This window comes from Podarcis muralis, chromosome 12, assembly GCF_964188315.1.
Source record: "Podarcis muralis chromosome 12, rPodMur119.hap1.1, whole genome shotgun sequence".
Classification (NCBI taxonomy): domain Eukaryota; kingdom Metazoa; phylum Chordata; class Lepidosauria; order Squamata; family Lacertidae; genus Podarcis; species Podarcis muralis.
In genome coordinates, this window is record NC_135666.1 from 26,526,674 (window position 1) to 26,549,599 (window position 22,926).

General features: G+C 43.7%; 1 protein-coding gene across 2 annotated transcripts; it reads right to left on the minus strand.

Moving 5' to 3' along the window:
* Positions 1–220: 220 nt before the first annotated feature.
* On the minus strand, positions 221–20,100 carry STEAP4 (STEAP4 metalloreductase). 2 transcript variants are annotated; one of them, XM_077936915.1, is made up of 5 exons: positions 19,914–20,100; positions 5,061–5,535; positions 3,474–4,001; positions 2,118–2,282; positions 221–1,143 (listed from the first exon to the last, which is right to left on the minus strand). In XM_077936915.1, the coding sequence occupies exons 2-5, from the start codon at positions 5,511–5,513 to the stop codon at positions 874–876; spliced, it is 1,416 nt and encodes a 471-aa protein (XP_077793041.1). In that variant the 5' UTR covers positions 5,514–5,535; positions 19,914–20,100; the 3' UTR covers positions 221–873. The 2 variants fall into 2 exon arrangements, with proteins under 2 accessions (XP_077793041.1, XP_028607051.2); XM_028751218.2 differs by having other exon boundaries at positions 5,061–5,538; positions 19,914–20,099.
* Positions 20,101–22,926: the final 2,826 nt, after the last annotated feature.

Here is a 22,926-nt window from a genome sequence, read left to right on the forward strand (position 1 = left end):
ATCGGACGGAGCCCAAGAAGCTTGAATAAAAGCAGTTGCCTGTTATTGATTAAGCTTGTAAGTGTAGCTTAATCATAACCTTATTCATAGGCATATGCAGGGAAACACTATAATTAAACAATTTTGTTGGATCGTAGCAAAAATGAATTTAAAATTCCAATTCAAATCCAGTCCAAAACCACAAAGTCCATTGACCATGAATTTATTGGGGGGGGGGGGGTCCATTGTGTTTGACTATCAACACATTCTCCACAAAGTCATGAACACTTTCCATCACAATGAGAGGAAATTGCAGGTGTGTACACAGTATACATGGCCTAGGAAAGCATAGTCAATTTAGGAACCTTTAAAGTGCTGCTCAAATTTGAAAGAGAACATAAATCTGAAAAGGCACAGAGTAAGACCAAAAACCATAGTTCAAATTTATTATTGCTTTGTCTATAGACCAGCCTTTCTCAACTTAATGTCCTCCAAATGTTCTGAACAGATCAGTCATCAGGGTTGATGGGAACTAGTGCAAAACATCTGAAGGGAATCTGGTTTGGGAGTGCTGCCATAAACTTATTCATCATCAGTGTAATTCATATTCTCAGATGTGGCCCACTGCATGTTGGGCTCCTCTTACACAGAGGAGATAGGGCAAAGACGATAATGGTTTCCTTCAGTCTCAAATCCAGAAAAGGAAGGTGCACTCGTCCTCCAAACACCTTAGATGAATATTGACCAGTTGCTGCTGAGAGTCGCTGGGCCTTACATTGCAGAGTAATAATGGAACACATAATTTTTGAGCTTATTTTCGATGCGTATAAATTGCTTTCGCTTTTCTTTTTTGCTATTGCAGATATGTGTGTTGAAACTACATTTGCTAAGAGCTTATACAGCTGACCTGCAGTGGCTGCTGTTTGTCTGGCTTATGCCTTTGGGTGTTCTTTCCCAGCCCTGTCGAATATCAGTTAACGGCCGATCGATACATGGAAATATGAGGAAAAACTTCATGGCCAACACAATGCAGGGGATAATGAGGGAGAGGATGTAAACGGAAGGAAGGCACCATGGGTAGGTGCCAGCATTCAGGAACCTCTTCCCACCGTAGACCAGTGTATGGGCAGTGCACAACACCAGCGTCAGATAGCCCAGATAAGACTAGAAAACAAACAAAACATGATTGCAAAGCTCACTTCCTTATTATGAGATACATGGCAGCAAATTAGAAAGCATTCTATTCTGTTATCAACAGATGACCAAAACTCAATTCTCCTACTGATTCCAGCTGGCAATTTTCTTGGTCAAGATGGGATAAAGAAGCCCTTTGTGTCTTTCAATCATAGAGGCAGGACAATTAACTAATCAGGCCTATGAGGCACAGTTCTCTTCTTTGGGTTAGATACATGAAATGAACTATAGGGAGGATTAGCAAAAGTATGTATAATCTATTTTTAGATTATCCACCAGCTTTTTGGTGTATTTCACTTTTAAAACTTTCTAAAAATTATAATTTTTAAACCTGTGATTACTGGTTTCCCCAGATGTGAAAAAGCAAACTCGACAATATGTCGTTCATAAAACCTACAATCAGACTAAAGAGAAACCTTTGCAAACAGATGGCCCTGACACAAACACATAAAAATTCAAGGAGTAGGAACAAAACATCTCTTATCTGCAGCAGCTACAGAGAAGTCCTTGCAGGAGTGATTAATTTCCCAAAAATGAGGGAACCTGGAGAAGTGTCTTTGAAGACTTCCTGAATGGTTGGTTTGGATTGGGTTAGGCCTCTTTCCTCCTCATTTCCAGACAAATATTAAGACTAGGATAGGGAACATGTGGCCCTCTATATATAGGATGGACTCCAACTTCCATCATCTAGGCAGCCTAACCAATATATTAGGAATGGAAATTGTAGTCCAGCAATGTCTGGAGAGCCACAGGTTCTCCATACCTGAATTAAGAGCCACGCTGGATTGGGCTAACGGCCTATATATCCCAGAATCGTCTTTACCACAGTAGCCAACCAGATGCCCCCAGGATAATTGGGCTTTACTTCTGAAGAAATGTCCATAGGAACACACTGAAAGTGAGGAAGAAGGAAAGTTAGCTTGCTGGCTAGCAAGCTCTCTTACCTGTACGAAGCGAAACTCTCTCCAGTTGACACTGTTGCTGACAGAGGGCAAGGATGTTATTCCCAGGAGGACAAACAGAAAGAACCCCAAGATACCCAAAGAAACATACGAGTCACTCATCCAGGCTCTTTCATTGTTCAATGGTTCTGTTTTGTTGTTCAACACCTAAGGTGATAAAAGTTTTAAAAATGCTTTTTAATCCCCAGTAGGTACAGGCAGATTAAAATACAGCTATAAAATACATCTATAAATGGCTTTAAATTAATATTGTGAAATATTCAAGGTGCTCTTGACAGATTTTGTAGGTGCACGGCAAATTGATAAAAGTTGCACCCATCAGAAGTCAGGAAATTTCTGTCGTCTTAGAATGGTAAAGACTGGAGATAAAATGGAATTCCCTCTTTTCTAGATTTGCCAACATTTGTTTCTGTCAGCTGTGTAGGGAAGTTTGTTTCTGGCAGGCGACAGAAGTTTTACAAGGTTTCCCTGTGGGATGTGCTTGCTTGCTTGACCTAACAAGCGCAGACCTTGTTCAAATGTCCGCCTCTGAAATGTCCAGAACCTTACATGGTGGACAGTGTCATGAACGAAGAGCAGGCAAGAGGGGGTCAATTCCATGCCACAACATGTTTGGTGACTAGGCAGTGGATCTGAATTGGGCCCAAATCCAACTGCAGGGCATGTGTGTGGGTTGGTGAATGGAGTATATCTGGCTTCATTTTTAAGACCGAAGTGTTAGAACAATCTCTAGGCTTCAGAGCACTAATAAATCGTAAAGCAGAAAAGGGCCAGAGGAGCAGAATCTTAGAATTTTTTCACAGCCTTCCCCAACAGCTCTTCATCCTTGGTGTGGTAACAGTATTGTGAGTGGGGGGGGGGCATCTGCCTTCCAGAGGCAGCATGGGATAAAGACCCCATGGTTTTTGCTTTTACTGTTAAGATGGCTGGTGGTAATTAGAGGTTCTAAATGGCAACTAGGGTTCAAACAGTTGAGGTCGTCCCCCCCAGTAAGAACCAATGGCTGCTCTTACTGGAAGCCCGAGAACACCCCTCACTCTCTTTTACATTTGGATGTCTCCATGGGAGAAGCAGGGAGGGCATGATCTGTGCCGGATGGAGAGCAGCAAGCACGATAATCTAAGCCCTTGCGATGTTTCTGAACATAGCTGTCAATGTTTCCCTTTTTAAAAGGGAAATTCTCTTATTCCGAATAGGATTCCTTGCAAGAAAAGGGAAAAGTTGACAGCTATGTTTGATGGCTTCAAAGCCCTGCTTGCATCACATCCCCATACAAAGTTGCAAAGACCTCAGTGCTGGTGGTGGAATGGAAGAAGAAACAGCACAACATCAACTTACCTGTGCAATGACATAAGAGCTCCACCTCCATCGTACGTAGCCCCGAATAGGGATCACGAGTGTGTACAAAACATGGAGGAAAGCGTAAGCCAAGGCTACCAAGCCAAGCTGTTTCCTGCAGAGCATCCATTTGTCTAGCCAATCTGGAAAGCGTCTGTACTTTGTACCTCTGTATAACTGGAGGACAGCAGCAAAGATCCCAGGCAAGTAAACCAGAGCGAGGAGAATGAGTGCCACAGCAGGGCAGACCCGGTTTGGGATGCTGATGGCAATAAAAAAGGAACGGTCCACTTGTTGCTTAGCATAAGTATAGACCACATCGCGGACCACGCAGTAGAAGAAGATGAATGCACTGAGGACAAGGGAGAGATAGATGGGGTATTTCCACATCGGGAAAAGTTGCAAAGGGTAATTCTCAATTTCCGTTGCTGCTAAGAGAGACCCTTTATCCAATGGAGTAAGACCAAGGCTTCGAATGATCTCCATCACCTTTTCCTTTGACTTGCTGTCATCTCCGCAGACAAATACCTGGAGCAAAACAGCAGCAACAACAACACAATGAAGGGAGACCTTATTTATTGCCAGTGTTTGCTTTCGAACACTGCTCTGACTTCAGTATGAAGCTGTGTTTGAATTGCCAGAGTAGGTCTAATGCCCACAATTAGCTCGTGTTTTTAGAAGGCTATCAACTGGCCAGAATTTGGCTAAAACAGAAGAATCAGAAATGGGGGCAGGGAATGGGGAACCTGCGGTCTCCAGGTGGTGGAATATAACTCCTATTAGCCTTTATTGATTAGCCTGAATTGATGCTTTTGAATTATGGTGCTGGAGAAGACTCTTGAGAGTCCCATGGACGGCAAGAAGATCAAATGCATCCATTCTTAAGGAAATCAGACCTGAGTGCTCACTGGAAGGACAGATCGTGAAGCTGAGGCTCCAGTACTTTGGCCACCTCATGAGAAGAGAAGACTCCCTGGAGAAGACACTGATGCTGGGAAAGATGGAGGGCACAAGGAGAAGGGGGCGACAGAGGATGAGATGGTTGGATAGTGTTTTCGAGGTTACCAGCACGAGTTTGACCAAACTGCGGGAGGTAGTGGAGGACAGAGGTGCCTGGCGTGCTCTGGTCCATGGGGTCACAAAGAGTCGGACACGACTAAACGACTAAACAACAACAAGCCTTTATTATTTGCCATGATGCTTCAGGCTGATGGGAATTTGAGTTCAACAGCAGGTCCACAGGTTCCCCAACCCTGGTCTAGGGCTTGTGATTTTCCTTAAGGGCCCTTTATCTCCCTCCTCCCCACAAAGAAGAAAATTAAAAGCTGGACTTTTCTCACTTTATGCAAACTTTCTGCTTTCTTATCAGCTCTTTGGGGCCACAATATAAAACTAAGACTGCCAGCCTTAGATGGTTAGATCTCCAGTCTAGAAACAGTTTTATATCATGCCGTAAGCAGTTCACCTATAGAGCCTTTGAACTTGGAAGAAATGCTTTAGGACTTGCAAAATTAAGATCTAGAACTGGGCTTTCACCTTTCCAGTCTCTTTAAATATGAGCATGTTTTGCCGCAGAGATGTCATTACCTGTCTGCTTGCATCCAGAGCACCTGACTGCAGAGCCCAGGCTGACACAGTGTTAAATGCTTTCACCACCTTGCTGCCTGGCAGGAGCTGGGCAAGATATTCAGCATTGGATTCCGGGTACTGGTTTATTTTGAGGTTGTTGCTCACATCCACCAGCACTTTCCCACGGAGAACTTCCCTTAGGTTTTCCAGAAAGCTGTAATGTGTTCTGTGGACTGCTAAAATGATAACACCAGATGTTTCTGCAGCTTCTGCATGAGAAAGCACTGTGGCTCCTTCAGGGATCAGAGAAGAAGTCTGAGCACCTCGGCTTCCAAACACTATAGAATAGCCACACTGCATCATTTTGTGTCCTAGAGATCTTGCAAAATCGCCTGTTCCAAAAATGCACACCGTCTCCTTCTTGTTAGGTACATCTGTAGTCAGTGGAATCATTGTAGAGTTCTTCTCCATAATGGACAGGCACGATGGTCACCTACTAATATACAAGATTGTACATATTAAACCTTATATCTGCACTCGCTAGGGATAAAATAACTCAGTTTAGTTCTCAAATTACTCAAGCTCAGTGATTTACAGATCAGTAAAGAGGGTTGTATAAGGTCACTGGCATATGTCCTGTTTCTTGCTGGAATCTACAGTAATGTGTGTGTTAGAAATATGCCTGTTGGTATGAAAACTGTTGAGGTATGCTAATATTTTATATAATGCTCCTTTTAATAGTTGACTTCTTTTGGCACAGCAGCACTTCCTACAAGGTTAACTTACAAGAAACTGAAACTAGACCTTCCAGAGGATGCTGTTAGTGGGCAAATTCACTGCAATGTTTGAGCTCACTCTCTGGTGTGCAAGAACAAGCAAGAGACCAGCCATTTTAGGGGAAAAAAACTTTCTGATGCTCTCAGTATCTTGAGAGATTCAAGTGGGGGGGGGGGGATTATGCAGTTTCCTTTTGCAAGTATTCTCAGGATCCAGCACAAAACACAGGAGGTGCTTCTGTTATGTGACTTGTTGTTCTGAACTTAACCTCAGCTTAAAACCTCTTTGCAAAACTACGTGTAGTTTTCATGCAGATAACTGTGTGGAACTGTGTGTTTACATGAATTTGTTGTTTTTAATCAGAGCTTCAGGGGGTTTATTTGGTCCCTAGAACCTTCCTTTTATATACCATGTTGGCCTGAATATAAGCCTCACCCACAAATAAGCTGCACCTTTAAAATTCAAGACTTATTTGCAGGTGCAGGCCACCTCCCAGCACTACCACCCTGAATGGGGGATGGGAGGTGGCGGCCAGCGCCAGCGCTTGGTTCTGAGTGCACTGTGCGCCCTCTTCCTGGCACTACTGCCTCCCAGCATTACCTCCCCGAGCCGGCACCGGCTGTCCCCCGCCCCCTGTTTAGGGCAGTAGTGCCAGGAGGCGGGAGCACAGCACTCAGTTCTGAATATAAGCTGCACTTTAACTTTTCACAGTCAGAAATGGGGGGGGGGGGGAGTGTGGCTTATATTCGGGCCAATACGGTACACCTTCATTTCACTAAGTTTCTTTTTCCCCTAAATTGGGAAATGCAAAACCACAAAGCAAATAGTTTTGTCAAAGAAATATATTCCTTTGTGACTTCAAAAGTTATTTGAAGAAATAAAGGGGTGCCATATTTTAGGAAAGTCGTCTGTCTCAGACCTTGGCCACCTCAAAAGTCAGGTAAACATGGGGGGGGGGAATGCTGCACGCCACCCACGATGATTTGACCAAAATTTTCTCTCCCCTTTAACAATTTTTGAATGTTGTTTATTTCCTCCTTTATTGATGGGGAATAGTAGGGCAGGGAGGAAATGTGGGGTAATATTTTGGGCACGACGCTAATCATCACTACCCCACCCAGAAAGAAACTTCCAAGTTGTTTGGATGCTGTTCAGCTTTAGAAAGATGGGCTATGAAATGTTGAATGGATCTTACTTCCTTAGTAATTCCTTGACTTGAGAGCAACACCCCACCCTACCCACACCAAAAAACAAAAAACCCAGCTTCTTTACAACAGCCTGAGAGAATTCAAACAATCTATGCTACTTCCCTAGCTGGGGACAATTCGGTGCAATAAATGCACAGATAACCCCCCCGGGAAACTTTTAGCTTTAGGAATGCTGAGAGCCTATTTGGCCACTAGGTGGCAGCATGGATTTGCTTTGCAACTTTATGTCTTTCTGCTTTTATGTCAGCCTTATGGCTATATACCTGTGCTTGAAAAGGAAATACTAAAGAGATATATTTGTTTTTCTTGTGGGAAATAAATGCTATAGAAATTCTATAAATAAGTGAAACAGCATTTAGTGCACACTATATATATTTTCCTAACTATGGCTTTACCTTCTCCCCGTTTCTCACCAAAATTGGAATAAAAAGGGGAAGACTAGAGTTGCCAAGGGGGTATGTTTTAGGGCTGCCCTCGCTGATTAAACCTACATAAATGTGCACATGCCTGGAAAAAAATAGGTCCGAAGAGACAAAATGCAGGATGGTTTTCAGAGTAGAACCACTGAAATTAATGAATATAGAATCACAGAACTGTAGCGTTGGAAGGGACCCAGTGGTCATCTACTCTAAACCCTTGTAATGCAGGAATCCTGCCCCCAGCCATCCCTGGTTAACACACTGACCCACTGTAGCACCCAAGGGCTAAGTTGGGTCTACTCTGACCAAAACTTTTGTCATACTTAAGAGTAGACGCATTCAACCCCCTTTCTGAGAGGTCTCAAACACTTCGAATGCACCCCACACCCCAAAAAAACCCCACATCCTGAATAATTTTTATTTCCCTCTTGTGCTGAAGAGTTATGTAATCAAAACTGACCTTTTTGATAGCTTTTGGAATGCCAAGGGTGTCATTGACTAATAGGAAAAACAGCAATGTATGCGCAGCCTTGTTTTACCTCCAAGGATCAAGCCCAAACAGCAGGGATGAGAAACCTGTGGCCCTGTGAATGTTGTTGGACCACAACATCTGGAGGGCCCACAGGTACCCCATCCTTGTAATGCAGTGGGGAAGTGTAAAGTACAGTGGTACCTCAGGTTAAGTACTTAATTCGTTCCGGAGGTCTGTTCTTAACCTGAAACTGTTCTTAACCTGAAGACCACTTTAGCTAATGGGGCTTCCTGCTGCTGCTGCGCCGCTGGACCACAATTTCTGTTCTCAACCTGAAGCAAAGTTCTTAACCTGAAGCACTATTTCTGGGTTAGCAGAGTCTGTAACCTAAAGTGTATGTAACCTGAAGCGTATGTAACCCGAGGTACCACTGTAGTGGGGAACCACAGGCCTGAGGAACAAAATGTGGCCCTCCAGACCTCCCTGTCTGACCCTTGTGACTATCAGCAGGCCACACGGACCTCATCACTCCTGCTTGGTGCTCTGCTTCATATTTTTTGCTGGTGTCCTTGAACCCTCATCATGCCTCTTGGTTGCCCAGATGGAGGATAGAGAGGTAAATATTACTTTAAACGGTCACCTTTGCTGCTGGCTCCACCCACCACTGCCATGTGACACCCCCAGATAGGAATGAGGCCCTCAATCTGAAAAAGGTTGCCCACTTCTACTGAATAGTCATGGGGGACCAGAGTCATAGCAAACACACTTGATATAGCATTGCTAATGTGCAATTTATTTATTTTTTACATTTCCCAGAAACACTTATATTTTGGTCCTATATTTTGAGGCAGGGCGGGGGGGGGGGGTAGAGAGAGGGGTTGGAATTCCCATGTTTTCCTCTTCTTATTCTTTCTTCATTCATACTCTCTTTTGTTTTTCCAGTATTGCTACATCTAGGAAATGAGTGTCCAGCTTAAAATTGGAGGGGGGGGGGGAATACAATAAAAACAAGTATGTTGTGAATTATAAGAGCCTTCTGTTATGAGGTGCACATTGAGAAATACAAAATAAACAGGGGGGGGGGGGAATCCAAGGGCCAGGCTCGTAATGTAGCAATTTTTTCAGTGTAATTTATTTTTTAAGGAAATGAGCCCCTTTCTCTGGTGCACATACTTTCAGCAAAAAGATTCTGCGCCGTGAGTTTTGACACAGCAGATAAAACGAATTGTTAGAGGTGATAAATCCTCTTGTGGAGAATGTGCCGCTGTTCTGCTCCTCACATCTCTGCCTTTTATCAGGAGAATACTAAAGCTGCCTGGAGGTTCCCGAGACATATGAAGCAGAGGTCTAAAAAGATGTGCTTAATGTTGTCTAAATCATAACAAACTACTGAAAGAGCTGCAAATCTCATCGCCTCAACCTGTTCCCATAAATACATAAGACCAGGCTTAAAAGTTGAGTCGTTTTCTTTGCATTTCCAGGGTTGTTGAAAGGTTCAGGGTCTAAAAGTATCAGGCGTTAATCCAGTCCAGTCAACTGCGGAGTGAATTGGAAATGAGCCCATAAAGTCCAGGAAGTTTCAAAGGTAGAGCCAGGCTTACAAAGGACTGAGCAGGGTGTGTGTGTGTGTGTGTTTATGCATGGTGTTAAAATATACACTTGACTGCAACAATGCGGGTTTCTGACTTGTAGGGGATACAAAAAATAGCTATCTCGAATACTGGTAGTTTTCAACAGTGTGATTTTTATCCTTTGCGCTGATGTAATTCTCAGTTGCTGGTTTTACAGTAACTCTGGTTTCACAGTGTTTAGATTTCATCTTTTTATTGTATTTTACTTTACTTTAGATCTCATGGTTTTATTTTCCACAAAAACCTTTGTTCTTGGACAGTAAAGAAATACTGGAAATAAGCTAGAACTGTTAATAACGGCTTGTGGCCAGTTACAGCTTTCAGCATAGTAGCTGTCATTTGTCTGTTGCAGCAAAACGTTTTGTGGCACCTTAGAGGTTAGCAGATTTGTTTGGGCCTAAGCTTTTGTTGACTTCTAGGTTCTATACCATGTGACCAATGATCCTCCATGCCTCCCCACCCCACCCTATGATTAGGGACGGGTGATTCCCCCCCCCCCAAATGTTGATGTCTATCAGTTTCTCATTTTTCCAGTTTTCAGGTCACCACATTTCAGTATCATTCTGTATTTTTTTTCCCCTCGGGAAAATGTATCAGCATTTTAGTACTCATTTCCCCCCCAATATACACATCTTTATATTCAATTTTGCCCAATGCACACATTTTGGTATTCAGTGTCCCCTTCAGATATAAGGCATTTTTCCTTCAAATATAAGGCGTGGTGTAGTGGTTAAGAGTGGTGGACTCGTAATCTGGTGAATGGGGTTTGCTTCCCCGCTCCTCCACATGCAGTTGCTGGGTGACCTTGGGCCAGTCACACTTCTCTGAAGTCTCTCAGCCCCACTCACCTCACAGAGTGTTTGTTGTGGGGGAGGAAGGGAAAGGAGATCGTTAGCCACTTTGAGACTCCTTAAGGGGAGTGAAAGGTGGGATATCAAGTCCAAACTCCTCCTCATCCCCCTCCTCTTCTTCCTAATTTGTTGCTTTTTGTGTACATTTTACCTCTAATAAAAGCATCTTTGTACACTTTATTTTCTGCTGGAGAACTGCACAACAGAATTAGAAATGGAAATTTGAAAAGACAGCTGTGTTTTTGGTTTGTGTATGGTTTCAGGAAATAGGAATTAGGCAGGTTTGCATTAAAATTTGAGCCGAACTGAACTTCTCCACCCACCCCTAGCCTTTAGCTAAGATTCTGCTTGTGATCGTCTGGTAATTGTTGACTACATCTCTCTCTGCAAGCCCATAGCATTCAGCATAATCATGGGCTTCCTGGTAACTGTGCTTCTAACAGCAGAGGCGTTAGTTACATGACGACCTTGGCCGTAGCAGGATCTCATAACCATTATGCCAAGCAGCTAAAACAACACCTCTGGCTCTGGTTTGACACCGGGAAGTTCCTTGATGTTGCAATTGGGTCTTGCTGCCAGCTCCTGCTGGTAAAGTGCCTGCAAAAACACAGTGTGTGACCTCTTAGCACTTACTAATGTAAGGTACCACAAAAGAGCTTCTAACATAAAGATAAACTCATACAGGAGATTAAAGGAAAGGACAATAGCAAAACATGCTTATGCAAATTTGTATCCTCTGTTGCAGTTAGAATGGATGTGTGTAGGTAAAGGTAAAGAACCCTTGGATGGTTAAGTCCAGTCAAAGGCGCTTTTCTGGCCGAGGAAGCCGGAGTTTGTCCGCAGACAGCTTTTCCGGGTCATGTGGCCAGCATGACTAAACCGCTACTGGTGCATGTAGGACAGTGATGAGTACCAGAGTGCATGGAAACACTGTTTACCTTCCTACCACAGCAGTTCCTTTTTATCTACCTACACTGGTGTGCTTTCGAATGGCTAGGTTGGCAGAAGCTGGGACAGAGCAACGGGAGCTCACCTTCTGATCGGCAAGCCCAAGAGGCTCAGTGTTTTAGACCATGTCGCCTTGGGTGTGTGTAAGAAAAACATGTCAGTAGCTACACAGAGATAATAAGATGCCTGACGGACATAATGACATCAGGTAAAGCTCTTCCTATAATTGCATTTCCGTACTAGAAGAGACCTAAACTGCTGAATATCTGCCTGCTACACAGCTGTTAAAGGCACAAGCACTCTATTCTCCTCCAGCACCAACCCTAAACTATGCAAAGACCCCAGGTGCTAACCCGGATGCTGCTGGCAGTAGGGAAGGAGATTTTCACTCCCAAGTTGTGTTTTCATACGCAGTGCTTTACTCTTCCTAACAAAAATGTACTGCACTCATGGGCTTATAAGGCAGAACTGACAGCCCATCATATTGATGGGTGCCTTTGCCTCTGTTGATTTTATAACAAGGTTACTCTCGAAAACAAAATGAGCAGGTACTGTAGTGATGCATGTCTCTTCACACCAAGTTATCGTTAGTACTTCTAAAGGTCAGTTGCTGGCCAATTCTTTAACATGTTGCAGTGTACTACAAATCAAGCTACAGCAGAGATGGAGAACCTGTGTCCATGCAGATGTTGCTGAAGAACTACAGTTCTCAGCACCTATGGAGAACTGCGGGTTCTTCACCCCCCAAACACAGGGTTGGCTAGGACATCAAAACTTTATTTAAGTGTCTCTACAATTTATCTTCGTATGTGTATGTGCGGCACACAACAAACCCCATTTTCTGCCTCTCCGTTCCTCACTGGGGCAGCAGGTGTTTGCTCACATAAAGCAAGCCCTGTTACCCTCCCATGCTTTTGTCCTGTCTGGAAGTGTATGTCGGCCTTTTCCACAGCAAGTGCACATGCAGCTCCTCAGGGCTTTGAGTGCCGCATAATGTAGCCCCTTGTGCTTTCAGATCAAAAGACATTCTTCCGCCACAATCTGAAAACACACAGACGGGAAAGAAATAATGACAGCTGACTCAAGAACTTGGATCTGTAACTGGAGCCTGGATGGATAACAAACAAAGAGCCGTCCTTTCAGAGGGAACAGTCTGCACCTGAATAACAAGAATTGCTAGAAGAAGCAGGCCAAGTGAGGAGTAGTTGGTCTCTGAGTGAATCACTGGAGGGAAACCGCAGGAAAGTGGATTAGCTGGGTGGAGCTGGAGCAGGCTGGGTCCTGCACATATGGATCAGAGATGGAGAGCCTGGGCCCTCCAGAGTTTGACTCCCAATTCCCATCAACCCCAGACAACAGCATTTGGAGGGGCCACCGGTTCCCCACCCCGATACAGATGTTTGGAAATGGTGGAGTTATGTCGTTAAAATAAGTGGTGAGCACACAAGAACTACCAACTGTGGAAGAATGGCAGATGAAAATGATGGAATATATGGAGCTGGCTGACCTTACTGGAAGAATCCGCGACCAAAAAGTAGAGGAATACCAAGAAGAGTGGAAGAAATTTAGGGACTATTTGAATAAATACTGCGATATCAAAAATTAGAAATTACTTGAAAGTACCAGACTAGGCCTAGGATTAAATTAAGAGTTAATTAAATAAAAAAGATTTAGAACCTAAAGGACAGTTAAGAAATTTTATTTTAATTGGAATACTGTGTTTTTAAAAAATGATACCAGAAAACTGCTACATTTTAATTACAAGGCAATTCAGATGGGAGGGCTCAGAGGAGGCCCAAAATATGTTTATGAGGTTAGAAGTCTGAACAATTAATTAATTTGTGTTGTTTAGGTGAATAGGTTGTTTAGGTATTTAGGTACCTTGTTTTTATTTTCTTTTTTGTTTATATTTGTGATCTTGTCTTTTTTTCTTTTGTTTTTTCTGTTTTTCTTTTGTTGTGATATGTGTTATATCTGTAAGAAACTTAATAAAAACTATTTAAAAAAATAAAATAAGTGATGAGTGGAATGGCCTTGCTCTCGTGTCACTTTATAAATGATAGTTAAACTTAAGTATGGTTTAAAGGTGAACATGTAGCATGCTGGTGCATGGTGTTAAAGCTGCAGGCACTTTGATTCTCCTCTGTTCTTGCTGCTGGCCACCAACTAAGGTATTGATGGACTTAGCATTATACCTAAACCTGAGCTTGAGCTTTGTTTCCCCCAAACAAACCTTGTAGTTACAGTTTGTGGTTTGTTTGGACAGAGACAATGATTTAATTTGAAGAAGCGCGTTGAGGGCTCCTTCATTGCAGGAGGTTGAACTAGATCAGTGTTTCCCAACTTTGGGTCTCCAGCTGTTTTCGGACTACAATTCCCATCATCCCTGACCACTGGTCTTGCTTGCTAGCTAGGTAGCTAGGGATGATGGGAGTTGTTGTCCAAAAACAGCTGAAGACCCAACGTTGGGGAACACTGAACTAGATGATCCTCAGGATCCCTTCCAAGTCTGCAGTTCTTTGATTCTATGAGAAGGAAGAGCAAAGCAAAGCCCAATGAACCTGTAAACAATAGCTAAGCTTAACTATGGATTACAGTGATGTGTGAGTCAGGCCATTGTTCATGTGAGCTGCTTTAGAAGGCCATTGTCCTGAAAAGCATCGTGCTAATATTAGGATTTATAATAAATAATAGTAAATATGGATTTCAGCCTTACATTTTTTAGCGTATTTACAGATGGAGAGCTAGTTCTCCAGATGGAGATGATCAGATGTTGTTGGACTCCAACCTCCAGCAGAACTGGTAAGGGATGATGGGAGTTGGAGTCTAAAAGCATATGGAGGGAAAGTTTCCTAGCTCAGGGACATTTGGTAGGTGGTCTTGTCATGTAGGGATGATGAAAGCTGCTGCATTTGTTGAAATTCTATCTTCAACATAGCAGTTACAGGTATGGCCAGCCCACAATATTTTGCACCTGTTGACTCTGCTCCTCTGGTAAAGTCTCAGTCCTCTTTAGGCAACCAGATGTTTGGGTGCTCAAAAGGGACCATGATGCTAAAAACAGTAACCTCTCGCAAGTATCCATACTTTCCTTTTTAATTATGGGCTTGGCTGGAAAGCAATTAAAAGGCATCCGGTTCACCCTCCTACACGGAGGCAACAAACAGCATGCTGAAACCATTCTTCTTAATTTGTTTTAACCAATTATCTTCTTTAAAAAGCGCACAAAACACCTCTGGGGAAGATGCCACTACATCCATCAAACACATAAAAAGAGCCCTGCTGAATCAGGCCAAAGGCCCATTAATCCAGCACCATGTCCTTACAGTGTCCAAGCACAGGCCGCAGGAAGCCTAGAGCCATGACCAGAGTGCACCCACCCATGTTTGACTTCCAGCAAACAGCATGAAGAGGCGCACTGCCTCTGACACTGGAGGGAGACCATGGCCATTGTGGTTAGTAGGTATAGATTAGCAGCTCTGTGCACCCTAATTTTGTCTAATCTTCTGTTGGTGGCTATCACTACATATTGTGGGAGCAGATTCCTACTTTAACTATGCCCTGCTGTGAAGGACTTCTCTCTTTTGTCTATCCTTGATCCACCAACATTCCACTTCAGAGGATGTTCTAGCTTAGTAGTATGAAAAGGACTTTTTCCGTTCTGTGCGTAATTTTACTTTTTTTTTCCGTTTTACTTTTTCCATTCTGTGTGTAATTTTACGCATCCCTTATCATGACTCTTCTTATTGGTCTTTTCTCTAAGCCTTTTACCATATTTTTTGCTCTATAAGACTCACTTTTTCCCTCCTAAAAAGTAAAGGGAAATGTGTGTGCGTCTTATGGAGCAAATGCAGGCTGTGCAACTATCCCTGAAGCCAGAACAGCAAGAGGGATTGCTGCACAGCAATCCCTCTCGCTGTTCTGGATTCAGCGAAAGCAACGCAAAGCCTCTTCAACAACATTTGATTCAGAATATTTCCCCCCCTGTTCTCCTCCTCTAAAAACTAGGTGGGTCTTATAGAGCGAAAAATACGGCATTCTGTGTGTTGTAACCTTATCTCAAAGGAGAGTAGCTCCACCCCCTAAATCATTTTTCTTTCCTTTTCCTGAAACATTTCCAGCTCTGTAGAGTTTCCTTTTGGGGGCAAGTCAATCAGAACTATATACGGTATTTCAAGGGCAGTCACACTGCAGATTTGTACAGTGGTGTGTTATCGGCAGATTTGTTTTCAATCCCTCTCCTAATGATCCCTAGCATAGGGTTGCCATATTTCAAAAAGTGATTTATTTATTTTTGCAGAATCTAAAAACAACAATAAAAACCTCATTTTTGGCCAAAGTTGTTGAGCTGTTGTTGGTTTTTTGTTTAACTATTTTTAAGGAAATTCACCAAAATCTGCACTTCCAACATGGGTTGCCATACATTCGAATTTCCCCGGACATTTCAGTGATTTCCACCTGGACAGTTTCTGACGGCCAAATCCCAGCTATGTCCAGGAAATTCCAGACGTATGGCAACCCTACCCTAGAACGACATTTGCCTTTTTCACATCTGCTATGCACTGGGTTGAAATTTTCACTGAGCTGTCCATTACAACCACAAGGTCTTGTTTCTGGTCAACCACCACCAATTCAGATCCCATCAGTGTATATGTGTCAGGCATGGAGTATCTTCTCTTCCCCCGGTAGCCTCAGATGCGAGAAGAACAAAGTTTGTATTTTATGGCTTTTTATTCAGTCATCTGGTTGCAAGACAAAAGAGCCATGTCTCTGAGCATAGGAGATGTTGGCTACTCTGAGCCCCCCTCTTCCGTCTCCCACAACATCCTGGGAACCTATGGGAAGTCCCAGGAGTCATACTCCTTTGCACCCTTTGTTCTTGAATGTGTAGGGACCTATGTGCCCTTGGTGAAAGAGGGTCTTCCAGGCTCTTCAGGGAGGTCTCTTTGGGCTGCTCTCTAACTCCCCCCTCTTCCTCTACTATCTTGAAGCTAGGCATTTCTTCACGCAGCTGTGAAGCAGCCCTGTCTCCTCCTCCTCCTGAAACTGTAGGGAAGGGGGGGCTTCCCCCCTCCTCTTCTGAGAGGAGCTGATCAGACCGAGGGCTCATTTCCCATTCCTCCTGTTCAGTCCAGTCCAGTGAACTTTTTGTATGGGGTGGGGAGGTTGCTCCGGTGTGCATTCCTGTACTCTTCACATCTAACTGCATTTGCCATTTCACTGCACATTCACCCCGTTTGTAGAGGTTCATCTGGAGTTCCCTGAAGTCCCTTTTTGTTTTAGCCATCCTGAACAATTGCTTACCAGCAGCAATTGAGTACTAGCAGTTGGGTACCAGCTGCCTGACTGCTTGCCCCTACCTCTAAATCTTATATGAACAAGTTAAAACAAGTTCAGGTCAGAAGTGCCAACTTGAATAAAATATTGGCTGGGGGGGGGGCAGGTAAGCCCCGCCTTCACAATCGATCACATGATGCGGCACACGCACACACCATTTGAATGGCAATGCCCATCAAGTTTGGGGGGGGGCTGCCCCCCTCAAATATTTTATTGGGAGGGTGTCAAAGGGACCTGGGCCCCTAGGAGTTGGCTCCTATGACTCATGTCATTGACAGTTTTGTCAGTGCTCTTCCTTACAAACAACAAAACAAATCCTATCATCTATGCTGCTGCAGTTTAAATGAGTAACCCTGTGTTTCCTTTCTGAGTGGTATAATATGCACTGTGCATATGTGTGGACATAAAAAAGCAGGGCATGGGTGTGGATATAGGTCATTAATACATAGGACGCAACACTCATAGCAAGCCTCATCTACTAACTAAACCTCCCTGTCCAGCTTTGCAAATGTTTTGATCAAGGAACCAGTATGTTGAAAATCCACCTGTGCACCACAGAGTATATTTGCAAGAACCTCGCTGGTCTGGTGCTCTTTTGATTCATTAGTTACTTTCTTTAGTGCATCGGGTGATGTGGACTATGGCTTGAGATTGCATGCAAATATTTGAGTATGCAGTTGGAACACTTCCTTTGCTATTACTGTTTCAAATGACTCTAAATCACCCCTACCAACAATTCTAGGAGCTTGGAAAGGTCACATCTCGTCTTTCTCCTTCTTAAAAATAATGTCATGGTTCCTACTTCAATGTATCATTTAATTTTCTTTTTTACAACCATCTGAAAAGTGAGTGACTTTTTACAAAATAATAATAAAAGTGCAGATTTACAGGGATGAGATGAAATACTGTCAATAGTGGTTGTCTGGATTAATGATGTGCTACAACTGCAAAGAAAGGATTAAAACTCGAGCTATTGATACTACTAAGATGCTTGCAGATTCAGTTACAAGATCATTTATATTTACATTTTTTAAAGAACAGCTGTTTCACATATAACTTAGTAAACAAGCTTTTGCATTTTCTTCCCTTCCCTTCCCTTCCCATCCCACCCCCCCCCCCACTTTAAGTGGACTGATGTGATCAGGGAAGTCGGTCATGAGACAGTGGTATTTGGATACTGCTGATGCGCTGACTAGATGGACTGCTCTCCACAATCCTTATTCATGGGCTGGACATAATAAAATCATAGAATTGTAGACTTGGAAGGGATCCTGAGGATCATCTAGTCCAACCCCCCTGCAGTGCAGGAATATGTAGCCGTCCCATACGGGGACCGAACCTGCAACTCTGGAGTTATCAGCGCTATGTTGTAACCAACTAAGCTATGAATAAAACAGGTTAGATCTAGACCCGTGGTTCCCAACGTAGGGCACACGCCCTACAGGGAAGCAATTTGATTTTTAAGGGGGGCAATTCGAGAATGAGTTATTAACAGTTAATGGACTTTTAGGCTTCCTCCACATGAATTGGAGTTCACTTTTTGAATAATAAGAACTATATGTCACGGGGGGCGGTCATCAGGATTTTAGAGATGCTTAGGTGGGGCATGACCAAAGAAAGGTTGGGAACCACTGATCTAGACCAAGCTAACTGAACTTAGGCCCTATTGATATCAGTGGGGCAACTTAGCCAATCTTTAGCCTCAGCCCCATTAATTTTAATGGGAACTTGGTGCACTCAGCTCGGATCCAGCACAATCACGGCACACTAGCCATAACGCTTAATAAGAAACGTAACACAACATAGTGACGACAATTTAGCAAATAACATTTAAAGCCTACCTTCTAAGGGTACAAATAAAGATAATAGAAAACAGATTATTTTCTCTTGCATCCCACATATGTAATGGTAAATAAGATTTTATTGTACTAGTCAAAGGCCATGACAAAACCATGCAAACACTATCAAAAGAAAATATATACATGTGTAAAAACAAAGCCATCGGAACCACATAATCACAAGTGAGACTGAAAACAGGGCAGCTCCATGACTGCCATATGTAATGGTTTTAGGTAACCATGAAGTGGGAGATGCTTTTTACGGTGCTTAATGTTTTACTGTTGTACACTACTCTGCTATTTTATGGTATGTCAGTATATAAATAATTTTATAAATAAGGAAATCAGATCTTGCATTAAGCACATCAAAAATACACACAGAGTATATTTCAAACCTGGTACCCAACACCCAATGCTGGAAGAGGTGACTCCATCATAGTGGATTTGTTGTTCTTGTTGGATGGCAAAGCAGACTAAATTTTCCAGTGCCTTGGGGGCAGATGCACATGATGCAATCCCCAAACTGGAGAAGCCATTTCTGGAGGTGTGATGGGGATCAGAGATGTGTGATGGGAAAGGGAAGGCTAACACCTTTCCCGCTGCTCTGCCACCTTGCCAATCCTGGGAGTGCCTTTTCCTCTTTCAAAACGGGGGGGAAACAAAGCCATCTTTCGAAACCTGCACTTCTCTGAACTTTGCAATGTAGTTCTTTGGATAAGTAATATATATAGTAAAGGTGCATATTCTAGTATAAAGTGCATGTATTGGTGAAAATAACATACAAATGTGCTGTATTAGGGTAAATTGGTTTTCCAAAATGTGCATATTGGGCTAAATCGAACAGAAAAAATGTGTCTGAGAAAATAGCACAATCGTGCTGCTGAATTTTCATGAGAACCTTAAAATAAATAAATCACAACCTATGTGGAAATGGGTAGAAGTGAATTTAAGATTGGAAAAATGAGGAACAGAGAGAAACCAAAACTGACATATTAAAAAAGGTCTGCATTCCACTTCATGGGCTGACGTGGACTCTTAAGTCCCAGAAAGCTTTTCCCATTTGTTCATTTTTAAAGAGTTGCCCATGTATGTCTAGTCTGGCCTTGAATGACACTTTTGGACCAGCTATTCACATTTTGCAGTGTCACCAAAGAGACGCAAGCCCTTTTCTTTTGCATTTCCAACAGCAGGAGGAAAGTAGAAACAAGTTTGGATCAGCCACCGCATAGCATCTGTGCCCAGCAGAGACTAACTTGAAAAGGGTGCCTGTTTCTAAAATATCACATTCAATAAAGAAGGTGCGAACTGAGACATTCTGCAAACACTTTGGTGGGTCTCCCAAGGGGAACAGTGAGATTTGTCAAAGTTCTCAATTTAAATTGCCACTTACCTTCCACACTCTGCTGCCTGTGGTATTTCCAGCCCTCCTTGTCACTTACTGAGCGCAGCTGCAGCTGCAGGCAGCATCTGGCTGGAGGAACTACAGATGCTTCCCTTTGCTTGGAAGAGAACGAGGAAGTACTTTGTTACTCCTGGACATTTATCAGCTGGAGAGGAGAGGCAGAGAAGGGAGGGGGAAGAGAGGGAGGTTGGAGATTTTGCAAGTCTGGGCCTGGAGGGTGGAGAAGGGAACAGAATTTCCCGGCGAGCGCCTTGGGGGAAATTCCCTGCCTTGGTATCTTTTCATTGGATGAGGTTCAGCCACGGCTGCTTACTCTGCCTGTTGGCAAGTGCTGAACTTCTGGCTCCTTGCCAGCTCCTTGTTCAAGCTGCCTTCTCTTCTGAGTTTATACAGTTGGAAGCAATTCAGCTGCTTCCAAGGCAGAAGGAAGCTGTAGCTACCGCAGGAGCCATGTCTATCTCGTATGCAGATCACAAGTGGTAATCTTATTCATCAGTTTATTCCCTTGCTAGTGGCATTTTTGCATGACACGTCACACCACAAAGTTTGCTGGGAAGTTTGCAATATAAATAACCACAAGCCTCAGCTCCCTACCTTTAAGGACATAGGAGCCTGGCCAATGATCCCCCTAGCTCAGTATTCTTGCAATGGCCAACCGGGTGACTTTCTAAAGCCCAAAAGCAAGACCTGAGTCCAGCAGCACTCTCCCCACTTGTGGTTCCCAGCAATAGGCCTTCAGGAGCATACTGCCTCCAATAGAGGAGGCAGAACATAGCCATTGTGGCTTGTAGCCAATGCACCGTGGCTAGTAGCCCTTATGTAGTGGGCTTTATCATGCCACCTAGTGGGTTGGAGAACTGGGAGCTGTGATGTTCCCTAGTTGGTTGTAGGATGGCCCATCCCAGTCATCAATCAATGGTCTGCTAAGGCTTCGCTTCAAGTTTGTGGGGGACTATAGCAAGCTGCAACACACTCAGGTTGCTGGCAGGGCCCCCAAGAGTGCCTCGCACCATGGTTGGCTGAGAGCTTAGCAACTCCTTCCCAATTGTCCAGCAAACAGGCTGGGGAGAGGAATCGGCCAGCAGGCAGTGGTTAGATCCTTGCCTGGTGCCACACCAAACTCTGGAATCAATATACTTGTGACCAGGTTTAACCTCCATTTCTTGGTGTCCCATCCCTCCTGGGTATTTTGCCTACATGCGCTTGATGCACAGTGTAAACAGAAAAGGATACATAGCTACTAAACTAAACTAAGCTAAATTCAAAATACTTCCTGGGAGTGGGTGGTAGGTGAAGTGGGGGGGGGGTCACCTATTTATTATCTAGCTAATCCCATTATAAAGTAGACCCTTCCTCCAAGGAGCTCATGGTGGGGTGTGTAGTTCTTTGCCATGTTATTATCTCTTTGCCATGCTATTTTCACAATGACCCTTCAAGTTACCTAGAGAAAGATTATGAGTGTGTGTGACTGTTCCAGCTCCCTTCAATAAGCTTTGTAGATGAACCTGAGTCTTCCCTAAGTGAGTGCACTTTTGTACTAGGTATTCATGTGGTAAGCATGAATGTACACACACACACACACACACACACACACGGTCTGTAGTGTTACATAGTTATTATGGGGCATAAAAATAAATTACGCTTAAAATAGGTCACTTATTGCAGTAGAATCTTTGATGTAGCCAAGAGCAATCTTGAAATATTGCTGAGAATCTTGACCCCAAGCCACTCACCCCTTTTGCAAATCTGAAATAGCCTCCCTGTTAGAACAGCCACAGGTATGGGTGAAGAGCAATTCAATTTTCTAGATGTTCTGAGCACATCTGCTGCATTCTGATGCTGTTTCCCCCTCCCCTTCTAGACAGAGAAGGTGTCCTATCCACCACTGCCAGATAATTGCTCATTTAGCCCTGTTGAGGCATTCCCTCCATCCTTTAGCCCTGTTGAGGAAGTTCCCTCTATCCTAGCATTGCCCCCTGGTAATTCTCATCCCAACAACTCCATACTTGACCTTCATGCATTGAATGGGAAGGCCTGATGGGGAAATCTTTGTGTATTCCGCTGAATGCCCTTGCAGTCCTCTACGGAAATGAAAGCCATGGTCCTGAAGCCTGAGCCATGCCAGGGATCATTAGCAAAGAGACAGCAAATAAAACTGCCAATACCACAATGCTGTTATACAAATCTATGGTGTGACCTCCCTTGGAATGCTGTGTATTCTTCTGGTTGTCTCAGCTCAGGAAGAGAACTGTGGAACTTGAATAGGGAAGCCAAAATGATTGGGATGGGTATGTTGAGCAACTTCCATATGATGAAGGGTTACAACATTTTGGGCTTTTTAGTTAGGTGAGTAAGAGGGAACTTGACAGAGATGTATAAAATTATGCATGATGTGTAAAAAGTGGATAGAAAATAGTTTTCTCTCTCTCAAATAACACTGGAACCATGGGAATGTAATGTCTCAGCTACAGCCTGGAGGCCTTGCCATTAACCAAGGCCTGGAACAGGCTCAGTCTGGGAGGAATGAGACAGGAGATGAGGGTGAGAAGGGATATTCCATGCTGAGAGTGAGTTTGGCCTCTGATGTTAAGGCCAAACTAGTCCCAAACCTGAGGGAAAGATGGTGCCTCAATGCCAGACAGAAACCCACCTCTTCTGGAGAAGTGCCCAACCGCAAGAGAGGACTCCCTGTGAATAAAATCTTCCTATTGAGGAGATCTCTGGATGACGATAGCTGAAAGGAATCTGCTGAGGTCAGGGTGTGGCTCCATTGGCTCTGGATTAGTGCTTGTGGGGATGCAGGTGGCACTGTGGTCTAAACCACTGAGGTTTTTGGGCTTGCCGATCAGAAGGTCGGCGGTTCGAATCCCTGTGACTGGGTGAGCTTCCGTTGCTCTGTCCCAGCTTCTGCCAATCTAGCAGTTCAAAAGCATGCCAGTGCAAGTAGATGAACTGATGCCACTGCGTCAGGAAGGTAAACTGCGTTTCTGTGCGCTCTGGC

Bases quoted from the DNA above. Each gene is read 5' to 3' on its own strand.
- STEAP4 (XM_077936915.1), bottom strand. From the start codon at position 5,513: ATGGAGAAGAACTCTACAATGATTCCACTGACTACAGATGTACCTAAC. The intron at 2,283-3,473 runs GTAAGTTGATGT...TTATCACCTTAG, and splicing joins GCTCTTATGTCATTGCACAG to GTGTTGAACAACAAAACAGA. The intron at 1,144-2,117 runs GTAAGAGAGCTT...TTTGTTTTCTAG, and splicing joins GAGAGTTTCGCTTCGTACAG to TCTTATCTGGGCTATCTGAC.